Source organism: Eretmochelys imbricata, chromosome 10 (assembly GCF_965152235.1).
Source record: "Eretmochelys imbricata isolate rEreImb1 chromosome 10, rEreImb1.hap1, whole genome shotgun sequence".
NCBI lineage: Eukaryota > Metazoa > Chordata > Testudines > Cheloniidae > Eretmochelys > Eretmochelys imbricata.
Genome location: NC_135581.1, coordinates 83,560,784 through 83,580,277, shown reverse-complemented (window position 1 = coordinate 83,580,277; position 19,494 = coordinate 83,560,784). Strand labels below are relative to the sequence as shown.

Here is a 19,494-nt window from a genome sequence, read left to right as displayed (position 1 = left end):
AATCTGCCCCACGTCTGTGCAATGGTGGGACCGCAGAAGCACTCAGTCAGTCAGTCTCTTTTGGGTTTCAAGTACAGGATCTGTATCGAATTATTAGATCATCAAAGAATAGTGGAAAGAAGTAGATATGGGTGAACTAATTTGGCCTACTGCCAAACACACATGAACATGGAGGGCAAAAGTTGGACACAGACAAGAAGGTTATTGTGTTTATGCTCCACTAAGGAAAGAATGTGAAAAGGGAAGCAGACAGCAGGAGAGACATCTAATGGCAAGGTAGGGTGGAAAATGGAGCAGAGATTGGGGAGAGTGAGTGACAAATACAGAGACGCTGAAAAAAAAAGCTGAGAGAAAGCAAGAACCTTCTGAATAAAAAAAATGTAGCACGTGCACCATGGACGGAGCTATCTGGCTTCCAGACAGTTCTTCAGTACCTGATACAAAGCTTTCCCTCACCTACAGATATGTGTTGTACAAAAACTGAATCAACCTTGCAATAAAGCCCTGAAGAAATCATGGGTTTAAATTCGGGAAAATACATTTGTGAACTTCGTCTGGTTTTGCGAAGTGCAGCAAAAGGTTTCAAAAGGTCTCCAACACAAGGAACTTGCAAATATTCCCCCGTCTGTAGAAAACACCCAACTCAGCCAGCGAAAGGAAATTTCCAAGAGAAGGGCTTGTGTTCTGGAAATGTCGTTTCCTTTAAAAATGTAGTGAAGAAAATTATGCAGTTTTCTGAACTAGAGAGTTTCCTCTGTCACAGCTCAGCCACTCCTCCTATTGCCAATTTTCTCTTCAATCAGGAACTTTTAAAGCTAACTTAACTCTGAACTCACTGAAGTTTTTTCCTGGTCTCAGCACCAATCAATACCTGAAGTTTCTTAGGACCAGCATCACTTATCCCCCCTGTTGATTACTTTCTAACGGATTCCCTCTGTCCGTCTCGCCATTGCGTTGGGACTGGAACACGGACAAAGTGAACGACAAGTGACCCCCATGCCTAAGAATAGCTTTTTCGTCCATGAAACCCCCCGGGCTTCCTTTGAATTCTTCTGCCTGGGAGAAATGCATGTCACTAGACCCCAAAGACAGTGGGAGTGTGAGATTTACATACCTGTAAGAAAGTAGCTATGCCGACGGAGCAAAAGCTGTCATCAAAACATGCGATCACGTGATCTTGGAAATAAGCCACAGTCTGTCTGGTTCTAGACTCCAAGTAACACAAAGTGCTACTGCTCCTCCCTCCCCCACCCCCTGATTGCTATATTAAGTGCAAGAGGTTAAATCTTCAGTGGCCTTAATTGGCCAAGTTTTCACCCCGCCCGCCCCAAAGCAGAAATCTGACCTGCATTTCAATTCTTATTATACCTGACAACTGCAGATGTTGTGCTGATCTCGCATTACAGAAAAGAAATAGAATACTGAAGGAACAGCTTAATGACCATGCCCACCTAATAGCGATCGCTGTTCAGAGAGATGTCACTGGCTATTTCACATTTAAAGTGAGACCTAATGACTGCAAAATTTTGCAGTTGTTAGGAGTTAACATAAAATCTGCAAATCAAATAAGTGGCTCTTAAAAAAGAGCAAACAGATGCATCTGTCTGAGATCTATGCCTGGACACTTCTTTGTTTCTCCCCAAATGTACCTGGAACAAAAACCAAATCAATTGTATCTGGGAAAGTTGATTCGGGGCGCCTTCTTATAGAAGCAGAAATGCTTGTGTTTTGGATATGAAGTTATTTTAAAACAGGCTCAGCAAATAAGAATGGCCTATTTACAAATGATTGATTTTGTGCTCATCTGACTCTACTATGGGGGCTGGCAAACAGGTTCAGAAAGAGTTGCTCATGTATTCAGGATACTAACTTCTCAGACTTTCAGATAAGAACTATGGGTTTTATTTGTCTCTCCCTGAAGCACAAGAAAAGCTTCCATTAATTCTGAACATTATCAAGAAAGGCATAGAACTCCAGAATCCCTCTTCCTATGCTGATCTCATCTTCTATTGTACATCTTCTGTTTTCTAACCCATCCTTCTAAAGAAAAATATATTGAGTTTATTAATACAAAAGCAAAAGGTACATAATCCTGCGCCCAGAAGTATTTCAAATACACCATATAAAAGAGGGCAAAATCCCAGAGTCCATCCAACCAAGGTCCTCGCTCACCAGACACCAGAGAAAGAGCACATCCAAGGGATGGTATGCAGTGGGCTGGACTAGAAGACCTCCTGAGGTTCCATCCAGCCCTACACGTCTATGGTTCTATGAATGCTGGAATATATTTAGCCCTTCCAGAAAGCCTGCTTAATTCTGGAAGAACTTGGTTTTGATCTTGACTATCCATCTTTGATGTTTAAAGACGTACAGAGAGGCCTGTGCAATATGATTCCTCAAATGCCAGTGGGAAAAACATCAGATGGCCGAGGGGACCAGCAGAGGGATTTAGAGCCTTCCACCTTCAGGTCACTGAGCCTAATCAAGCCCACGTCCGTGACCACTGAGCTTTGTCTCCACCTGGCAACCATGGAGGGCATATGGAAATAAGTCTTGTGGTCTTGTAATTTCTAGAAGACATGCAGCTACCTCACTCAGCAACTGCACGTGATTTGAGGATACAAAGGGGAAACAGCTTGTGCCGCTGTCCCTGGTTTTACTCCATACAGAAATGGAGGCATTCGTTCGTCAGGGCTGTCAATCTAATGCCTTTAACTAGCACTACCTTCATCTACAAATTAAAAAAGCAAAAGGACCCCTCATCAATCTATTACGCCAGCAGTTAGTAAACAACTTTTCTAATCCCAGCATCACCCCCCCCCGCCCCGTGTCCTCTGCTCCATCAGCAGTCTGTTGACCATCACCTGTGGCGATTTCAGGTTCTTTTACAACATACACATGTAGGACAAGAAAATTAGTCAATAAGGGCTACTTCTAAAGAATAAAAACAGGTACTCAGGTTTCATATGCAAGAGTTAAAAGCTGATGGGTGCAAATTGGTAACTGCATAGCAAAATATGCATCTGAATGCACAAAATGGGTGTCTTCACACGCACCCATCTGCATGTACAGTGATCTATTTGCAGACACCTGATCACATTTGCATACACAACTTAACATGTCATTTTGCAGATTTGACCCTCAACATTTTTGTTTCCTTAGGTCCAGGAAATAAATACATATCTCCACAGAATACTCTGATCACTGTCAGGTAGATTGGAATAGACTCGTGCCCCAGTTCTCTTAAATTAGGTTTGTTTCCCAAAATGTTTGTCTCCTTTTGACTAGATCTGGGATGTAGTCAAGAAAAACTCTCTCACATTTACTCTTTCAAATGTTGTTTCTCCAATTTATAAACCTGTGTTCAGGATTTGATTGCATTCACTGGCAGGAAATCATGAAATTAGGATGTTCAATAAAGTTTACAGAAGCCTCACTTTAACAAATAAAACAAAACTATTTCAGCCCCAAAGGGTATGGTATGAAATGGGCCCAGAGTATGTAGAAGCCATTTAAACACGAAATTGTCCCCGTTCTCTTTAGCCAGCAGATCTGTAATTCAAGTGGACACATCCCCAACCCGTACTTCCCATTAAATAGGTTTGGATCCATGTGATCAGTCTGGCTGTTTACTTGTGTCCTGTAAACGATTAAATCACAGCAGCGACTAATGGTAGCTTCTAAGGTTCAACTTCTCATCTGTACCAGTCAGCTGAGAACCCAGCTGTTCCAATGTGCCACTGACCATGGAAACGCTGGCTGTAGCCTGGATCCAGCCATCTCTGGGTCACCATCTCTTTACCCCAGAGCACAGGACAGGCACCTTTACCCAAGTTTAATTCAGTACTCGCTCCCTTGATAAAGGAGACCCCCGGCTTTGCAAGCGTCCATGCCTGGGTCCAGAGAGGCTTGCTTTGAAGCCTTCGCCGGCTAAGAATGTTCTCCACACCCGACTCTTTCCATATCACCTCTGTCACAGCGCACCAGTGCAGGGAATGTTCACACTCAGTCATGCACTGGAACCATAGACCAATATCCAATTGATCTTAAAATTAACCACAATAAAAGTGAAATTAAACAGAGCTAAACAATAGATTCTGCAAAAGCTTCTGACACACTTTAGCAGTGCCCTGCCATCCCACTTCCACACTTTTGGTTCCTTATCCCTTTCTCTGAGATAGAAATGCTGTTGCATGCTTCAGTGCTTAAGATCCTAGAAGAAAGCGATGGAAAACATCTACTGTATTGTTGAGACCACCCCCCAGCAAGGACAGGGTCTAGTCTCCCACTAGCTGATATTATATTGATTTTACACGTTGTCTTAGCCAAACATTTCATGACGTAGGGAAAAAAGCGAAGTCTCGGGTGCTAGAATGCTGACACCAATTTCCCCTTTATTTCCAAGGAGGGAACAACTAGGCATTGGAAACAGCTTTGAAGATTTCTCACCTTTGCCGCAATGCAAAATATATTGTGTTGTTTACCTGAAACTGAAACTTGTCTCACCAACGTCTTTATATTCTCTTTCCTGTCAACTTCACCCTCTCTCACGGCGAATCCTAATTCCTTTGGACACCTTATTTTCCAAACTTGTTAGGACACAGATGTGTGTTTGGAATTTGTTCTGTCTGAAAGAGTAATTACACTTTGGACAGAGTGGACAGTGTTGTAAACAACTCTACCCAATAGCTACTTTTGGCAGAATTATTTGTTAATGATGCTGTTCTGTTCCGATGTGCTCAATTAACATTTGTGCTACCCTCCTTTCTGGAGAGCCAAGAGGATATTTAGCATATTAAACACTGCCTACTGCAAAGACCTCTTAAAAAATTAAAGTCATTTTTTAATAAACTCCACATCATACTATACCTCCCCTCCCCCCACCTGAGATCTGCAGCACAGAAAGAGAGGAACATCCATTTCTCTGAAGATGACAAAAAGCTTTCATCAAGGTCTTTGGACTAAATGTATTGCCTGGGAAGTGTCCAATTTACTGAACCCAGCTCTCAATTCCCCATCTCATTCTGCCTCAGCCCTGCTTTACAGCAGCCTTCTAAAAAGACAAGATTATAAGGCAGGAATCGAGCATCCGAACCATCTCAAAGCGCAGCACTGACAGCTGCATTTGTTTCGCGTTCAGGTGGTGGGACAGGCTTTTTGCCATTCCTTGACTTATTATCCATCTGCAGCATCTGGGAACAGGTGCGCCTTCCTTGTAGCAGGCAGGAATGAAGAGTGGAAGGGACTCACAGCTGGCTTGCAGGCAAGTTAACACTGTGCAAGTGGCAAGGAGAAAGGGGAATCATGGGGAACAAATGTCAGAATTAGCCAGTTTTGGAATTGTTGTATTGGCCTGATAGCCGCGTGCTGTAACTTTCATTATTAAAACTGCACGTCTGGAAATTCTTCACACCCCAGAACCAAAGACATGCTCCTGAAACAAACCTGCCTGTTTTTCTGTTTGCTCCAGCTGGACAAAGGGCACAAACGAGGGTAGGGCTCCTACAATCACACAGTCTGGAATGGACACAGTCTCCTGCTCCCTCCCTGCCCAGCCAGTGCTCCTCTAGAACCTGTTCCCATCGAAATCAAGGAGAGTTGTGCCATTCGCTTCATGGAAGCAGGATTGAGCCCTTACTGCCTTGAGTGTTAGAGTTAAAGGGACACTGCCAGCTACTCATAAGCATTTCCCCCCTCTGCTTTTCCTATCGCTTCTTAGAAGCCTGGAAATAAACCAGCTCTCCCTCAATGCATACAGCGGACAAAGAACAAACATCTAGAGGGGACGTGCAGTGGAAATAAGCAAGTAGCAGGGCTGTTCATCTGGCTCCATCGTTTAAGCAGAAGAAGCAGATCAGTGCCTGCATTGGCCATCAATTTGCTGCAAACAACAGACAAGGAGATAGTCAGGCTAACAGAACCAGCTATGAAAAGGTTAGACAAAGAGCCCTGGCCACAAATAACAAGCCCCGCTGGGGGCTCAGGAAGGGCGTGTTTAAACAGGTCATTAGATCTGGGAGTGAATCCTGAGTATTGGAAAGCAGGAAACACCCCACCCTCTTCGAAAAGGCAAAGAAACAAAGCAGGAAATCTTTGGTCCTGTGATTAACAGCTCTTCTGATGAGACCTTTGGAAAATGACTAGCGATGGCCTAAGAGATCTCTCCCAGCTCTGTCTTCTATGATGGACTGGAGACAATGGGAACCAAAGGTAGCATTTCCAAGAACACCACCTTGCGGTAGCTCGTGACAATACGCTCCACTACCACAGCAAATTCTAGCGTGAAAAGCTCAGCTCTCTGGGTTTGGTGCATCGCAGCTACTGTGACCTGTTGTGTGTGAACAGAGCCATGCTGAATGTTCTTACACACATCCCAAGAGAGCAGCAAGCCAAGATGTGAAAGCGTTTGGGGGTGGTGTCAACACATGGGCAGCATGGCTAACTCAGGCATGTTTCCTTTTCCATTTGCTAGCAAAATCTGGGAACAAATCCACATGCTGAGCCCCAAACCACCCCCCTTCTTGATGCCTACACGGACACGTGTGACAAATTCTGCACTCCCGCATGCAACCCGCTGGCATTAGCTTCCCCTCCCCTGTTCTGAAGTCACACCCAGCACTTCCTCACCTCCCTGCAGTTCTAATCACACCCAGCGCTTCCTCACCTCCCTGCAGTCCTAATCACACCCAGCCTTTCACATTCAAGCCAACTTCATCTCTCACCGCTCTGCAAACTCCACCCCATTGCTTTTAAACAGTGGTGATAAATTCCGGATCAGCATTTAGTGCAATCGACCCCCTGCCAAAGACCCGTCATCTGAACGGGATGTCACAAGCGAATCTACTGTTACCTGAGCAGTATTACAAATGAGACATTGCAGCCACCAAGCCAGATTGGTCTTCCAGGCTCAAGAGAATTTTAATATTTATGGCCCACCTAGAATCAGGCACATTTTGTACAAAGAGTCAACGAAATTCAGATAAAGCGTGACTGTCTAAAGATGACTGTGAATTACCCCTAAGAGAATGTCTGGCAGCCAGCAAGGCTGGATGGGCAGCTAAAGTCTAAGTACTGAAAACAATTTAAAAACAATCAGGCTTCAGCCAGCTTAGTTACATAAATACAATACTTTTTTTAAGGGGGAGTTCATGTCGGATTGGCTGAGGCAAACAATAGGATTCTGCTCCGCCCCCGAAGTGAATCTAAATGCAGCATGTCAGGAACAGTGAGCAATTCAAACTCTAGTGCACCAACATCTACCAGGTAAAATGATTCAATCTGAATCAGTCATTGGATATGATAGAAACGGAGTCACCGTAATGGAATGCTGTCAGAGGATCCAGTGCCCTGCCTTGAAAATAAACGACTCAGCTTTACTCTGACACGCATGTAGCAGCGGGAGGGCATCACGCTCTGACAACATTCCAGCTCACTGGCATTCTCTCTGAAATATGCCTAGCCAGCGCTCAGATTCATGGGGAGCTAGGGGTGGGGAAAATGTAAATCCCCGTGAGTGAGATGTTTCATATACCGGCATAGGGAGAAGGAGGACATTGGCTCTCCTGCCCTTCAGGAATGTTCATCATTCCCGTCCTGTGGCCAGACCTTGTGGGAAATGCTGCTATTGTCCCATGACTTCATCAGTGTCCACAGGACAGGAATTCCCCCATCTGCTGTTTGAAGGCCACAGGCTTCTTACAAACACTTCAGTCCACCACTAGGCGCGTGAACCTGTGAGTGTCAAACACTCTGCTCCACAGCCAGGCATACCACGGAGACACAGGAGTAGCGGCCCATCAACTGTGCTGGGTCTGGAGCAAGTGGCTTCAGTCAACCCAAGAGAGGGCTGGATTCCCCAGATTTGATCCCGCTTAAACCTCGGGTTTCCTTCAGGTTTGTCTGAGTGAAGCTGAAATGCCAAACAAATCTCCGGATAAAACTGCCTAAATATTTTCTTTTCAGCAGCATTTTTATTCCTGGGACAAGACCACTCTGCCAGGGCTGAGTCAGCAGAGCCCAGGAGAGGCCAGCTCCACCAGCGACAGGAAAAGCATCCCTTCAATCAACCCCTGGTGGGAGTGCTGGGAACCTGCCTCCGCACATCACTGGTTAAACCTCGTGAGGTGTGGCGGGGCAGATGGGGCCCGGAAGGGGTTCTTAGCAGCCTTGATACAACTCACGCCTCATGCAGTGAAACTAGAGAGTTTCACATCCCCTTCCCTGGCTGTCACCTGGAGCCCTCCCTCCTTCCCTCCATCGGCAGGACTGGCACGACTCACATGGGATTTCTCCCCCCTCCCCAAACATATGTCAACCCCCTGTCCTCCACTGACCCGAGTGTAATCTCATGACCACTTGGCCTGCTCTCCCACCTTGAACCTCCAGGGGAACAAGTTGGACCACTGCACCCCACAAAGGACCATAAAGCACCCACTATTTAGGATCTGCAGGGAGGAGGAGGTCCTAATCTTAATCAGGTGCCCAAATATAGCTGTGTCAAACATTTCCATCACCTCAGGTCACCCCCATACCCCAATGCAGCACAAGAAGAAAGATCCCACCAGTTCCTTCAATCACTGCAGCTTGGAATCACGCTCCCCGCGTTCTCACATTTACCCTACTGGCCAAGGCCATGCGCCTTCCCTCCTCAGAGCAGACGATGAAGTGGGGACTGAACTAAGCCAGGGTTTGCCCACCCCCAGCAGATCAGCAGCTTGGTAGCTGTGTTCCACCATCCCAGTCAGTGAAGAGACCTTTGAGGGACTGGTGAATCGCCACAGATTCACTGTTGCTGTTCCAAACTACAGAGCAACGGAGTCACCTTTCAGCAGAGACCAACCGTGGCTAAATTCAGCCTCAAAGGTGAAAGTTACAAGGAACTGAAATACCCAGGGGTTAGACTAGAACCTGTTCTGCGATCATAGCTATCGTAGTCACTGTGGGTATGTCTCCACTGCACACTACGGCCCAGTTCTGAGTCTGGTTTGAACCTAAGCCCCACTTCCATCCACACACAAGACAACCTGACTCAGGTCAGCAAGCGCTCAGGATCTGGGTCCTAGGACCCTGTTAATGGGACAGGCCAGAGTCCAAGTCGTGCTGTGAAGCCCATTTACTTTGCAGCATGGATGCACCTCAAGCCACAGACCCAAGTCAGGAGGTCTGCGCAGTGCAGTGTGGACGCATTAGCACGGCTGAGACACCTGGGTCCAGCATCGTAAGCCCAGATTTACAGTGCAGGGTGGACGCTTAAGTGCAGGCCTAGAAACACCGAGTCTGCAAGCCCCGCTCTCACAGACCCAGGTTTACAAGGCAGCGTAGACGGACCCTCAGGCTCCTGCTATAATTATGACATACACTCTAAGTGCGGTGTTCTGGCAACTCAATCTTCTTAACAGACTGTCGTGGAAGTTCAAGCTAGTGAGTTTAAATCAACAGCTAATGATAAACATCCGCTGTGGCGGGATGACTTTGCAAGTCAATAAAATGCTTCCAGTGTATAGTAACAGTATTGTCATGCTTCTTTATACACAAACACGGTGGGTCACACTGACTGGTTCTGTTTAGGAAAATCTGACATTACATAGATGGCTCTGTAACTCACAGCAGACACAAAACTTTTCAGGTTGCGAAGCTCCAAGCGTGTCTGACCTTTAACAATACCTTCTGGGAGCACCCAACGCAAACCCCATTCCATGGCTACTAGCTTCAGTCTTACCTGGTTATTTCCTCTTTCAGAGCAGCAGGGTCAGTGGGATAAAACTTCACACGAAAACACATGGTGAAGGGAGGCTGGGCTGCAGTGTAAAATGACAATGTACGGTCACCTGAATTGTATCCATTGAGAGCAAATACACCAGTGTCTTCCTCAGCTATTAACTCAAATAAAGGAGCTATTCAAATCTTTTTCAGGACCAGATCTGGCTCCTCAGTTACATATCCCCCCAAATCACAGACAGAGCATTCATTAACAATAAGGGAAGTTGTGATCACAACTCCCCATGCACCAAGAGAAAGAATGGGCCTCAAGCACCTCCCTTTGTCATAAAGGCAAAAGAATTCAATGGGAAAGCTAAAAGCCCTCCTTTGCCCCCCTGTTTTGTGCAAGGATTGTGGAGTAAATAACAATCTAGAGTCCCCCAGTGTTTCTAGACACCTAAGAATACATGGAGGACACTGCTTGAAATCTGAATGGCCTGTTTATCCGCCCCCCCATCCCTACCAACACAAACACAGTACACACGCACACACACACCCCATGTACACTTTATAGGCTAAACTGTGAGCAGGCCTTCACAGCCACAGAGGACGGGAAGGATCAGAAAGATGATCCTCACCCACCTTCACCTTAGCCAAGCAAGGGCTGCTCATGACAGCAGTCATTGTGCTCCCACACTTGGCTTCCTCCCTACAAACAGGATGCCAAAGACAATGGAGGCGGACAGGGAGGGGATGGGGTTTCCGCCACACAATGCCCATGGCTCCTCCTGCATTGGCCCATGGAGCAGAGGGACAGCTTGGGGTAGGGGGCACGATCTCTAAAACACAACTCAAGGAATAACGGGGCATTTCCAAAGGGGGTTTTCATTGGGCTCCATGGCTGTGTCGACAGTACATGTCACTGTATCTGTTGTGCGGGCAAAACAGATGGGCTTGCAAATTGTTATTTGCACCCCTGAATCATTTTTCCATGCAGTTACCTGTTTTGTTCAAGCAAACACAGATTTTGCATGTGCAAAATGGACATACTTACATTGGCACAAGAAGGGTGGTTTAATGAAAATGTACCCCAGAGAGAATTATTTCATTGTCAACGTAACAGATACTCAGAAGGGTACATTCGCTAGGTGATGCACAGGGAATAAGCCACACGAGTCAAGTTTCTGAACCAGAGGCAAATGCTTATAAAATTAAGGGGAGCATGCATAGTCTCCACAGGACATCTTCATACAGATGCACAGTAAATGCAATACTCACCTCTCATCTGCTTCACAACAGACTTTGTAAACTCCAACCAATGCTGAAATGAAAAAGAAAGATTTTTTTTTTAAAAAAAGGACCAGTAACAAATACCCTCACGTTCATGTTGCAATGCCTCCCCTTTGGGGTAAAAATAAAAGAAACAGAAAAAAACAGGTTGAAACAGAGGCATGTTTCTTTGAATGACCAATACGTGATATAGAGAAAGAGGTAACCATGCAGCAAGTTTAAAACGCAGGGGCCTGATATTCCACTGCCTCACATCTTCTATCGTTATCTACACCTGTGCAAGGCAGGCATACAACACGAACAGGCTGTACAGGTTTGCCAGGGGTGTCAATAGCGAAACAAAGGGTAAGGCAGTAGGGTATCAGACCCTAACGTGTCAGACGCAAATCCCCATCACTACAACGACCAGCCACTGGGATCCTGAGTTTGTCAAAATACCTGGAATATTTTAGGAACATTTGCTCAACCAGCTGCGCTGCAAGCAAGGCTGAGAAAAATGCCTGATCCCTGGAATAACGAGAACTCATTCCTGCTCCCGTGGAAGCTCCTGAGAGTTCTACCACTGACGTCAGTGGGAGCAGGGTAAGTCTTCTTCTAGTCTGGCCACGTGCTCACAACGTAGTTCATGCCAGCTCACATGGGGGTGGCAAAATCTAAGAAATCAGTAGGTGAAACTGATACCTCACAACTGACAACGTTCCACTCAGAGCAGGCAGTGCCGCTTCCCTACGACCTCTGTGGGGCGACAGCTTGCAGTAGAAATGGAGTCGGAAGAGGCAGCCTCCGATACCATGGGCAGGGCTAGCAGACAATCTGAAAAGCCAAACCTCCATCCCACTACAGTTGGGTTTAACCCTGACAAGGACAGTACACCTGGAAGAGCCAGCTGCTGCTACGTGCTGGGACAGTTGGAAATCACTGGGCCCAGCCATGCAGATCATATAGTCATGATGGGTGCCTCTGAGCAGGCCAAACCAGGAATCAGCGACATGGCATGGCTCATCTGAGTGGGGCAGCAAGGACTGAGGTTTGCTCTGAAAGCTGTCCCACCTCCAGCTGCTATCCCAGCAAAGCACACAGCCCCTGGCTAGCCCAGTCACTCTGTCCTCAGACTGCCCAGGCTCCTAGAACCCACAGCCGGAGAGACTATTGTAAGCAGTGTCAGGATGAGCTCCACCCTGACATCTGGTGGTGAGGTGTGGCAAGTTGTGGAAAAGAACTTCAGGGGCCGATCTCATTTGCATAGGCACACCCACCCCACCTAGAATGAGTCCATAGCTGCCTAAATGGTCACTTTGGCTGCTGTGGGATCCCCAGTGTGTCTGTTATTGGGGCAGGAAGAATAAATTGTTATTACCCTGATTATGGGAATCAAGGACAGTGGAACTGTACTTGGCCTTATGATGGAGGGACTCGCCATCAATTAAGTAGCACTCGCTAGGCAAGGGACATGGGTTCCAAAACTCTGTGAATTGAGAGAGAAGCTTGAGACAGGTATTTGTACCTGGTGGCGTGGGCCCCTTTGTGAGGGCCTGAAACACCAATTGCACCTCTGTCTCTCTCCACTGTGGAATGTCAGAGCTAATTTGGGGCCTATTAAGAGTCTAGCTACAGGTACTGTGTTGAATTCACTTTGGCCTTATGGTGCAGCAGCACTAAGGCTCCTGCTACTCCAAGCTGAAGTTACCAAAGAGCTGAAATCACTGTGCCAAGTAGTGGGGAGCCTGAAGATGCAGAGCGGTTTGTGAGACAGCTGGCAGAGCGGAGCAGCTTGTGGAGTGGATCAGAGTGAAGAGCTGTGGGGCAGTCAACTTCAGGTCATGTAAGGTGCCCCTTACCTCTTTCCTTCTCCACCTCACATTTTAACCCAGACTGGGGAGTAACACTCTGCAGATGAACTTTTGAACTCTGGAGCTGGACTTTTGGGGTGGTTGGATTTTTTTTTGACTTTGGGTGATTTCTGGATTGCTAGACTCAAGGTTTGGGTTGTGGGACTCAAGAACCCGAGGGAAAGGATGTGGTCCAATTTGCTGGGGGGGGTCTTTGCTCATGGTTTGGTTGATGAACCCTAGTTGTGGTGTTTTCCCAATTTAATGCTGATGTCGTTTACCTCCTGTTATTAAAGGTTCTCTGCTACACCGAGATGCTTGCAAGAGGGGAAGTATTGCCTTTTTGAGGCACCCAGGGGTGTGTGTAAGATTTTCCCAGGTCACTGCGTGGGGGCTCGAGCCAGTTTTGCATTTGCTTTGATAAGAGGGAACCCCTGTGTACTGAGCCCAGCCCTTGCTGCTATCAACTTGGCCTGGCAGAAGGGTTACACTATGACCGGGATGCAGTGGGCATTTCTGGCAGAGCACTCTGATGGGTCTGACTTGAACCACCTTATTTCCCAAAGGAAGACCCCCACCTTTGTTTAAGTTGTCCCCTCTCCGCTCCTTCTCAGGGCAGCACTCGCTTGGCTGCTCCCCCCGGGTCAATTGGGGGGCATCCCCCGACCTGCAGTTTGCAGGGCCTCTGATCAGCACTAAATATGGCAGGGAATAAGATGGCATCAGTGGATATAAAGTGTCCCCCCAGCGTCAGAGTCTCTGATTAAAATCCACCCTCTTGCACAGAAAAATCTTTCAAGGCATTTCCTTCCCTCTGGCGTCCTTGGGGGTGGGGAGCAGAGGAGTTGGAGGGAGAATTTCCCTCTCTCCCTAGTGCGTGACCAGCCAGCAGTTTCCCCTCTGCCCTTGCTCCTTTAGACCCCGGGAACCCAAGAGACCACGTTACATTTCTATTACAATTCTCGCTCTGCGCTCCACCGAGATGGAGAAGGTTTGCCACACTTCCTCTCAGCTGTACCATTACATCTGACTAGGTATCACCATCCAAGTCCATTTGAGTGGGAGCGTTTTATCTTGCCGGGTTAAGCAAGAACTCTGCCAGCCGGACAGCAGTCTCTTCTGCTGGCATCTCGAAGCACTTGCCGAGGTGAAGCACAAGATAGTTGGGAAATATTTCCCCTTGCTTTATTAGCTGCAGCATCCCAAGGTCAGGTGCAGGTTTCCATTTGCGACAACAGATCAGTCAGGTTACGTGTCAAACACATTAATCTTCGGCTTGGGCACCTTCCATTAGCTGGTGTCTGCAGCTCTGTATCACCTGACGGTCTGATTCCTTACAGAGCACAGCGAGCTGACAGGACCCGGTCAATGTCTAGGCCCATGGGTTACACCCACGTGTTATAGCTGGACACGTGCTTTGTGTTGTGAAAACAGACATCTATCATTCCAATTCTGAATGATTAAAACCAAAGCCCAAAGTGGGGTACTTTTAGGCCTGGTCTACACCCAACATGTAGGTTGACCTAGCTATATTGCTCACACCACTGAGACGTTGTTAAGCCGACCTCAGCCCCAGTGAAGACTCCTGTTGATCTAGCTCCCGCCTCTCAGAGGGATGGAAGAAGCCCACAGGTTCAGCTGCAGCATTTCTAGCATGGGCATACCCTTAGCATCGATCCTGCACTATAAACATGTACACCAACACCTGCATGCGTGCTGTGACAAACCCCTCCCTAGCTGAGAAACTGCCTCTTTCAAATCGCAGCGGGAGGATTTTGCAGCTACGCCCCAAGCCTGCTGGATCTCTCCCCCTGTCCTGCACAAACACCTCTCTTTTAAAGGGATGATTCTTGTTATTTAACTGTGCTGCCGTGCCAGAGATACAGGCAAACAGCGCTGGGATGTACGATCAGCTCAGCTGCATCTGCAAAATGCCTTTTCCCCTTGGCACTGCCTGGACTGATAGATTGAAATCCCCCAGCGTAAGCTGGGGGGCAAAAAAAGCACACCTTTCATTATAACGTGACAGAGCAGGTTACACCTGAGGCCTGTCTTTCCGGAGTGACTCTGACAGCACCTTCCAAAAAGAAGCCCGAGGTCCTTACTGCAGCAAGGGTTTGCTACCATCGCTGCTCAGGTCTGTGGCCCAACTTAAAGGGAGATGCAAGAAATGGAAAGATTTCCCTCCGCATGAAGAGGGGGCTAACAGATGCCTGGGGAGAGGTACCACCACATAGCAGAGGAAAATGACATCACAGCCGTCACGGGACAGGTCAGTGAACACAAAACATTGCAGGCAGCGTGAAGAACCATCCTGAGGAAACAGCGGGCCCGCCCCAGGAGCCAGGAGCTCAAAGGGCACCCAGGACACTTGCGCCACGGTGTAAGTACACCAGCAGTGCCATCGCCGGAGAAGCCGTTCGTACGAGACGTGCAGCACATGGCACACCCCAGCGAGGGCAGCACGCCGCCCCCCCCTTTCCTCGAGAGCAGCTCGAGCTTTTGGAGGCCTTCGCTGAGTCCTTGCGGAGGGAGAATTTCTTTGGGTAGCCAAGGGAGGAATGGGATTGCATGAAGGGAAAGGAAATGTCAGCAGCGCGTCAGGAAAAACCTTCCCCAACAGCGAGCGGTGTCTGAGATCCCCCAGGGAAGTGGGGAAAGTCCCATCACCTGGAACACTTCACACTGGATCAGATAAACACCAGGACACCTCTGGTAGGGGAGGACCCTCGCTCCAGCTGGGGTAGGCTCAGGGCACCCGTCATCAGAAGCCATCACCAATTTCTAAGATTTTTATGGTATGAGAAAAATTTTAAAACCACTGTTTCTTCTGTTTCTGGCTCCACAGTCTCTCAAACCACCCTTTCTAAACTGCTGACGGTTTGTAGCTATGCAGAACAGTTTCCTTGCCAAGCCTGGCCATACTCCGCAAATAAATACGTTTGCAATAAATATCAGATACTTTTTCTGTATGGCCCAGAACTCTCTGCCAGGCATGTGCTCGGCTGGTACAATCACACTCCCTGGAGCCTGCGAACACTGGAGTCAGCTTTGTGCCTCCTAATTCACCCCAGACACACTGAGAAGGCAGCACGCAAGCCTGGCTGCACAACCGTTTCCAGCAAGCCCCTACAGCTGCCCACGCCTCAGATCAGTCACGTCACTGAGCAGCAAGGGTTTGCTTTCCAAGAAGAATTATTTACTTGTGTATCAGTGATAATGGATTGAGGAGGCCGCCCCATTCATCAGGTGTTCAACGCGGTGCTCGTAACTGAGAAATGCAAAGCCTCGGCAGCTCTTTAATAACAAAACGGCCACATTTTAACTGCAGAGGTTAAAATGATTCCTGCTCAGCCCCCTCGATTCTGGTCACACTGAAGCCAGTCTGACACTGGGGTCACTCCACTGAGCTCTGTGATGCCTCCCATCATACTACACACCAGCCCATTGTACCCTTTAACTGCAACGGCTTTAATGGGCTCAGAACACCCCTGAGAAAAGCAACGACAAAAAGGAGGACATTAACACAACCCAAGGGTGCTGGTGACCCTCTGAGGCCAACCCTGCCCATTTCGAGGGTCGGGGTCCACCTGACCAGCTCTTTTTGAACTCTGCATCCAGAATCTTCCAGGCCTTAACAATGCCATAACCCCACACACAGCCACGTGAGTTGTCCAACTCAGTGCACAACTTCAGCAGAGGTCCTTCTGATCTACCTGTGGTCAGTGATGTCAGGACCAAGCCCAGGGTTTTTTTCACACTAAATGCCATTATCACTTCAGTGTGGACAAGACAAAACAGCTCATGTTCTCCAGGCCTCCATCCCAACCAGTTGTGCAGACATTTCAATAGAAGAAACAATGTCACTGCTTGAATCTATTAATATGTACGGAGAAATTCCCAGAGGCACTTCTTAGCCTTTGTGTGGACTCATGGTGCATGCAATTTTCTGTAGGGTGGTCCCTTTTCAATGGCCATGCAAACAGACAACACATTCCAGTGTATCACACGCAAGGCCTTATCTGTACATATATTTAAAGAAGCTATTTGCCAACAAGCAGGAAAACAAAGAGGCAACACAACCAGAGCGGCAGTTAGTGATCAGTCAGAATCACTGCAAGAAAAATGTTGCTCTCCACCGCTAAAGAGCCACCATAGTTTAGCCCATTACGAATTCAGCCGCTCCTTCAAATGAGGTTATTCATCGCCCGTGACACTGATGAGCAGGAAGAAAGGTCGGAGAGATTTCAGAGAGGAGCATGGAAGCACAAGTGCCCAGAAAAAAACTTGCAGGGTTAAGGAAAGGCATTGGGAGTCAGCTGATCACGAACACACAGGAAAGACATTGAGGCCACTGATGATGATGCATCATCGCTAGCCAGGAATTTAGCCACGGAGGCGGGGAGCACAAAAACCAGCGAGTGCCGAAGAGACAGCAAGCAGAGCCTCCTGGGCACTGGTGTGTGTTCCGCTGGGAGAGGAAAAGGAGACAAGTGAAAGACCCAAACTGCCATCCCCGTGCTTAATGGGAATTAACCATAACAGCTGTTCAACAAGGACGGCTCATGGCACCACCTCACTCTTCAGGGAGCTGCACTGTAAGTTCTCTTCCCCGGCGTATCCTCGCTGTTTCTCTGATGCCGTGACGGGTGCAAGGGGACTGAGCAGGAACAGACATTACTCCTGTTCTGAGGCTTTTGGGAAAGGTCTTAAGCTCAGCAGCAAACTCAGTGCTACCATCAGAGTAAAAACCAGTTGGGAGTTATACAGAGCTTCCAACCCATCCATTTCAGGTGCTCATGTGGCACGTGCCGTATGCGTGTACACACTCTGCATTCTTTGTGTGTTTGTAAAGGAATATTAATCTAATGTAGAAAACTAACCTTGAGAAGTGGCAGAAATAACACACACACATTTGAGTTCTTGGCGATACTGTGATATTCATTATACGTAGCCACAAAGGCACAGCTCAGCAAGTCCCTGTTCCTGCAGTAACAACCACTGTTGTGTACCCCTGCACCTGGGCAGAGTTGTTTTGACTTGAAGGGGACATTGCAAACGTGCATGGATTGGGGCTCGCAAACTGCACTGTGCAATCGGCACCCATCATCCTGCTGTCTGAAACAATCTCATGAATGCAATGCACAGCCAATTCCTAACCTAGAAGTCTTCTCTATCAAGCTTCCACATACTGTATTTTTTCTTCTCATGCTTTATTGCCCCAGGTAGCAGCTGCTCTATTTCCTACCCTAGAGGGGATTGTTGCATTTCAGTCTCTATGTGAAAATGTGGTTCCGGGGGTGGGGGGAGAGCTCAGTGGTTTGAGCATTGGCCTGCTAAATCCAGGGTTGTGAGTTCAAACCTTGAGGGGGCCATTTAGGGATCTGGGGCAAAAAAAAAATTGGGGACTGGTCCTGCTTTGAGCAGGGGGTTGGACTAGATGACCTCCTGAGGTCCCTTCCAACCCAGATCTTCTGTGATTCTACTTGGTAAAGCTACCCTGAAAAAAATGGGCATTAGGAAGTTCCATGTCTGCTCCTCCTTTTCGCCCCTACCTATCTGCTCATTTTACAAATGAAAAGATTTTTTTCCTAAGTGCCAGCTCATCCTGGGATCTGTGACTCCTGCTGAGTTCTTTCTGGTTCACACATCACAGCCTAAGTGAATAATTCCGTTGCTGATGCATGAGCCAGAATGCGATCCAGCTGCCCTCTCAGAGCCGCATAGGCTCTGAAATGCTTGAGGGAACAGAAAGTATCAAAACATACTTTTGTAATGAAAGGAAGCAGATGAGACTCCTCCCCTGGTACAGTGTGAATGAGGGAGACCTCTGGCTTTTTGATTGACAGGTGGACCACATTACCCTACCAATTAACCCATTGGGGTATATACAATTTCTCAGGCTGGTCTTCTTGCAGAACAGCAGAGATAGGAAAAGCTATAGAGAAAGACTCCCGACAAAGGGCTGGGTTGATTTCTGTTTTAAACAGTTTATTTCCCTGTTTGTTTTGCACTGTGTCTGTTAGTCTCATGAAAAACAACAATTCTCTCTTTCTCTCTCTCTCTCTCTTTTTTTTTTTAATAGTGAATCACTAAGAAAAAATACAAATACAAACCCCAGACAGGAAGGGTATATTTTCCCCAGCTAAGGACTGTGACATGTACCTGGAGCAGCACTGCCTTAGAGGTTTACTGTAGGGAAAATTCCTCCAGACTATCCAAGCATGTCTTGGAAACAGATCTTAGCGTAGCTCGTAACTTGGCTGCTACTTACCCTTTGCTTGTCCGGGTCCACAAACCGAATTCCAAAGTAGTCTTTCTCCAGTAAGTTTAGGTGGTGGCAGAGAAGGTCAAACAGATACTGACCCTTGGCATCTCTCTGCAAGATAAAGAAACTGCATTTACAAATGGATAGACACACACCTGCTACGTTTAACTAAAAAGCAAAACCACAGCTCCCCTAGAGCACTGAAATACTCAACAGTACACCCAGCAGGCTTTGCTTTTGCTGGAAACAAGATGGTGAAGGATTTGCAAGTGGGAGCATGACATACCAATACGCTCGGCCATCTGAAACCTAGGATCACACCCAGGTTTGGTTTAGTCCCATTAACTTCCCTGGAGTTTTATCACAGATGAATTCATTTCAGTGGGTCACATTCTGCTCTCCCCTACA

General features: G+C 47.4%; 1 protein-coding gene across 2 annotated transcripts in view; it reads right to left on the bottom strand.

Annotated features, from left to right (window-relative positions):
- FRMD5 (FERM domain containing 5) overlaps positions 1 to 19,197 on the bottom strand; it is an 80,240-nt gene extending 61,043 nt beyond the window's left edge. For both annotated transcript variants that reach the window (XM_077828083.1, XM_077828084.1), the window contains exons 1-3: positions 19,093 to 19,197; positions 10,978 to 11,020; positions 9,719 to 9,797 (exon numbers count right to left, since the gene is read on the bottom strand). In XM_077828083.1, the coding sequence (XP_077684209.1) occupies positions 9,719 to 9,797; positions 10,978 to 10,984 (86 nt within the window). In that variant the 5' untranslated portion in view covers positions 10,985 to 11,020; positions 19,093 to 19,197. The remainder of the gene's footprint in view (positions 1 to 9,718; positions 9,798 to 10,977; positions 11,021 to 19,092) is intronic.
- Between the last annotated feature and the right edge of the window lie 297 nt (positions 19,198 to 19,494).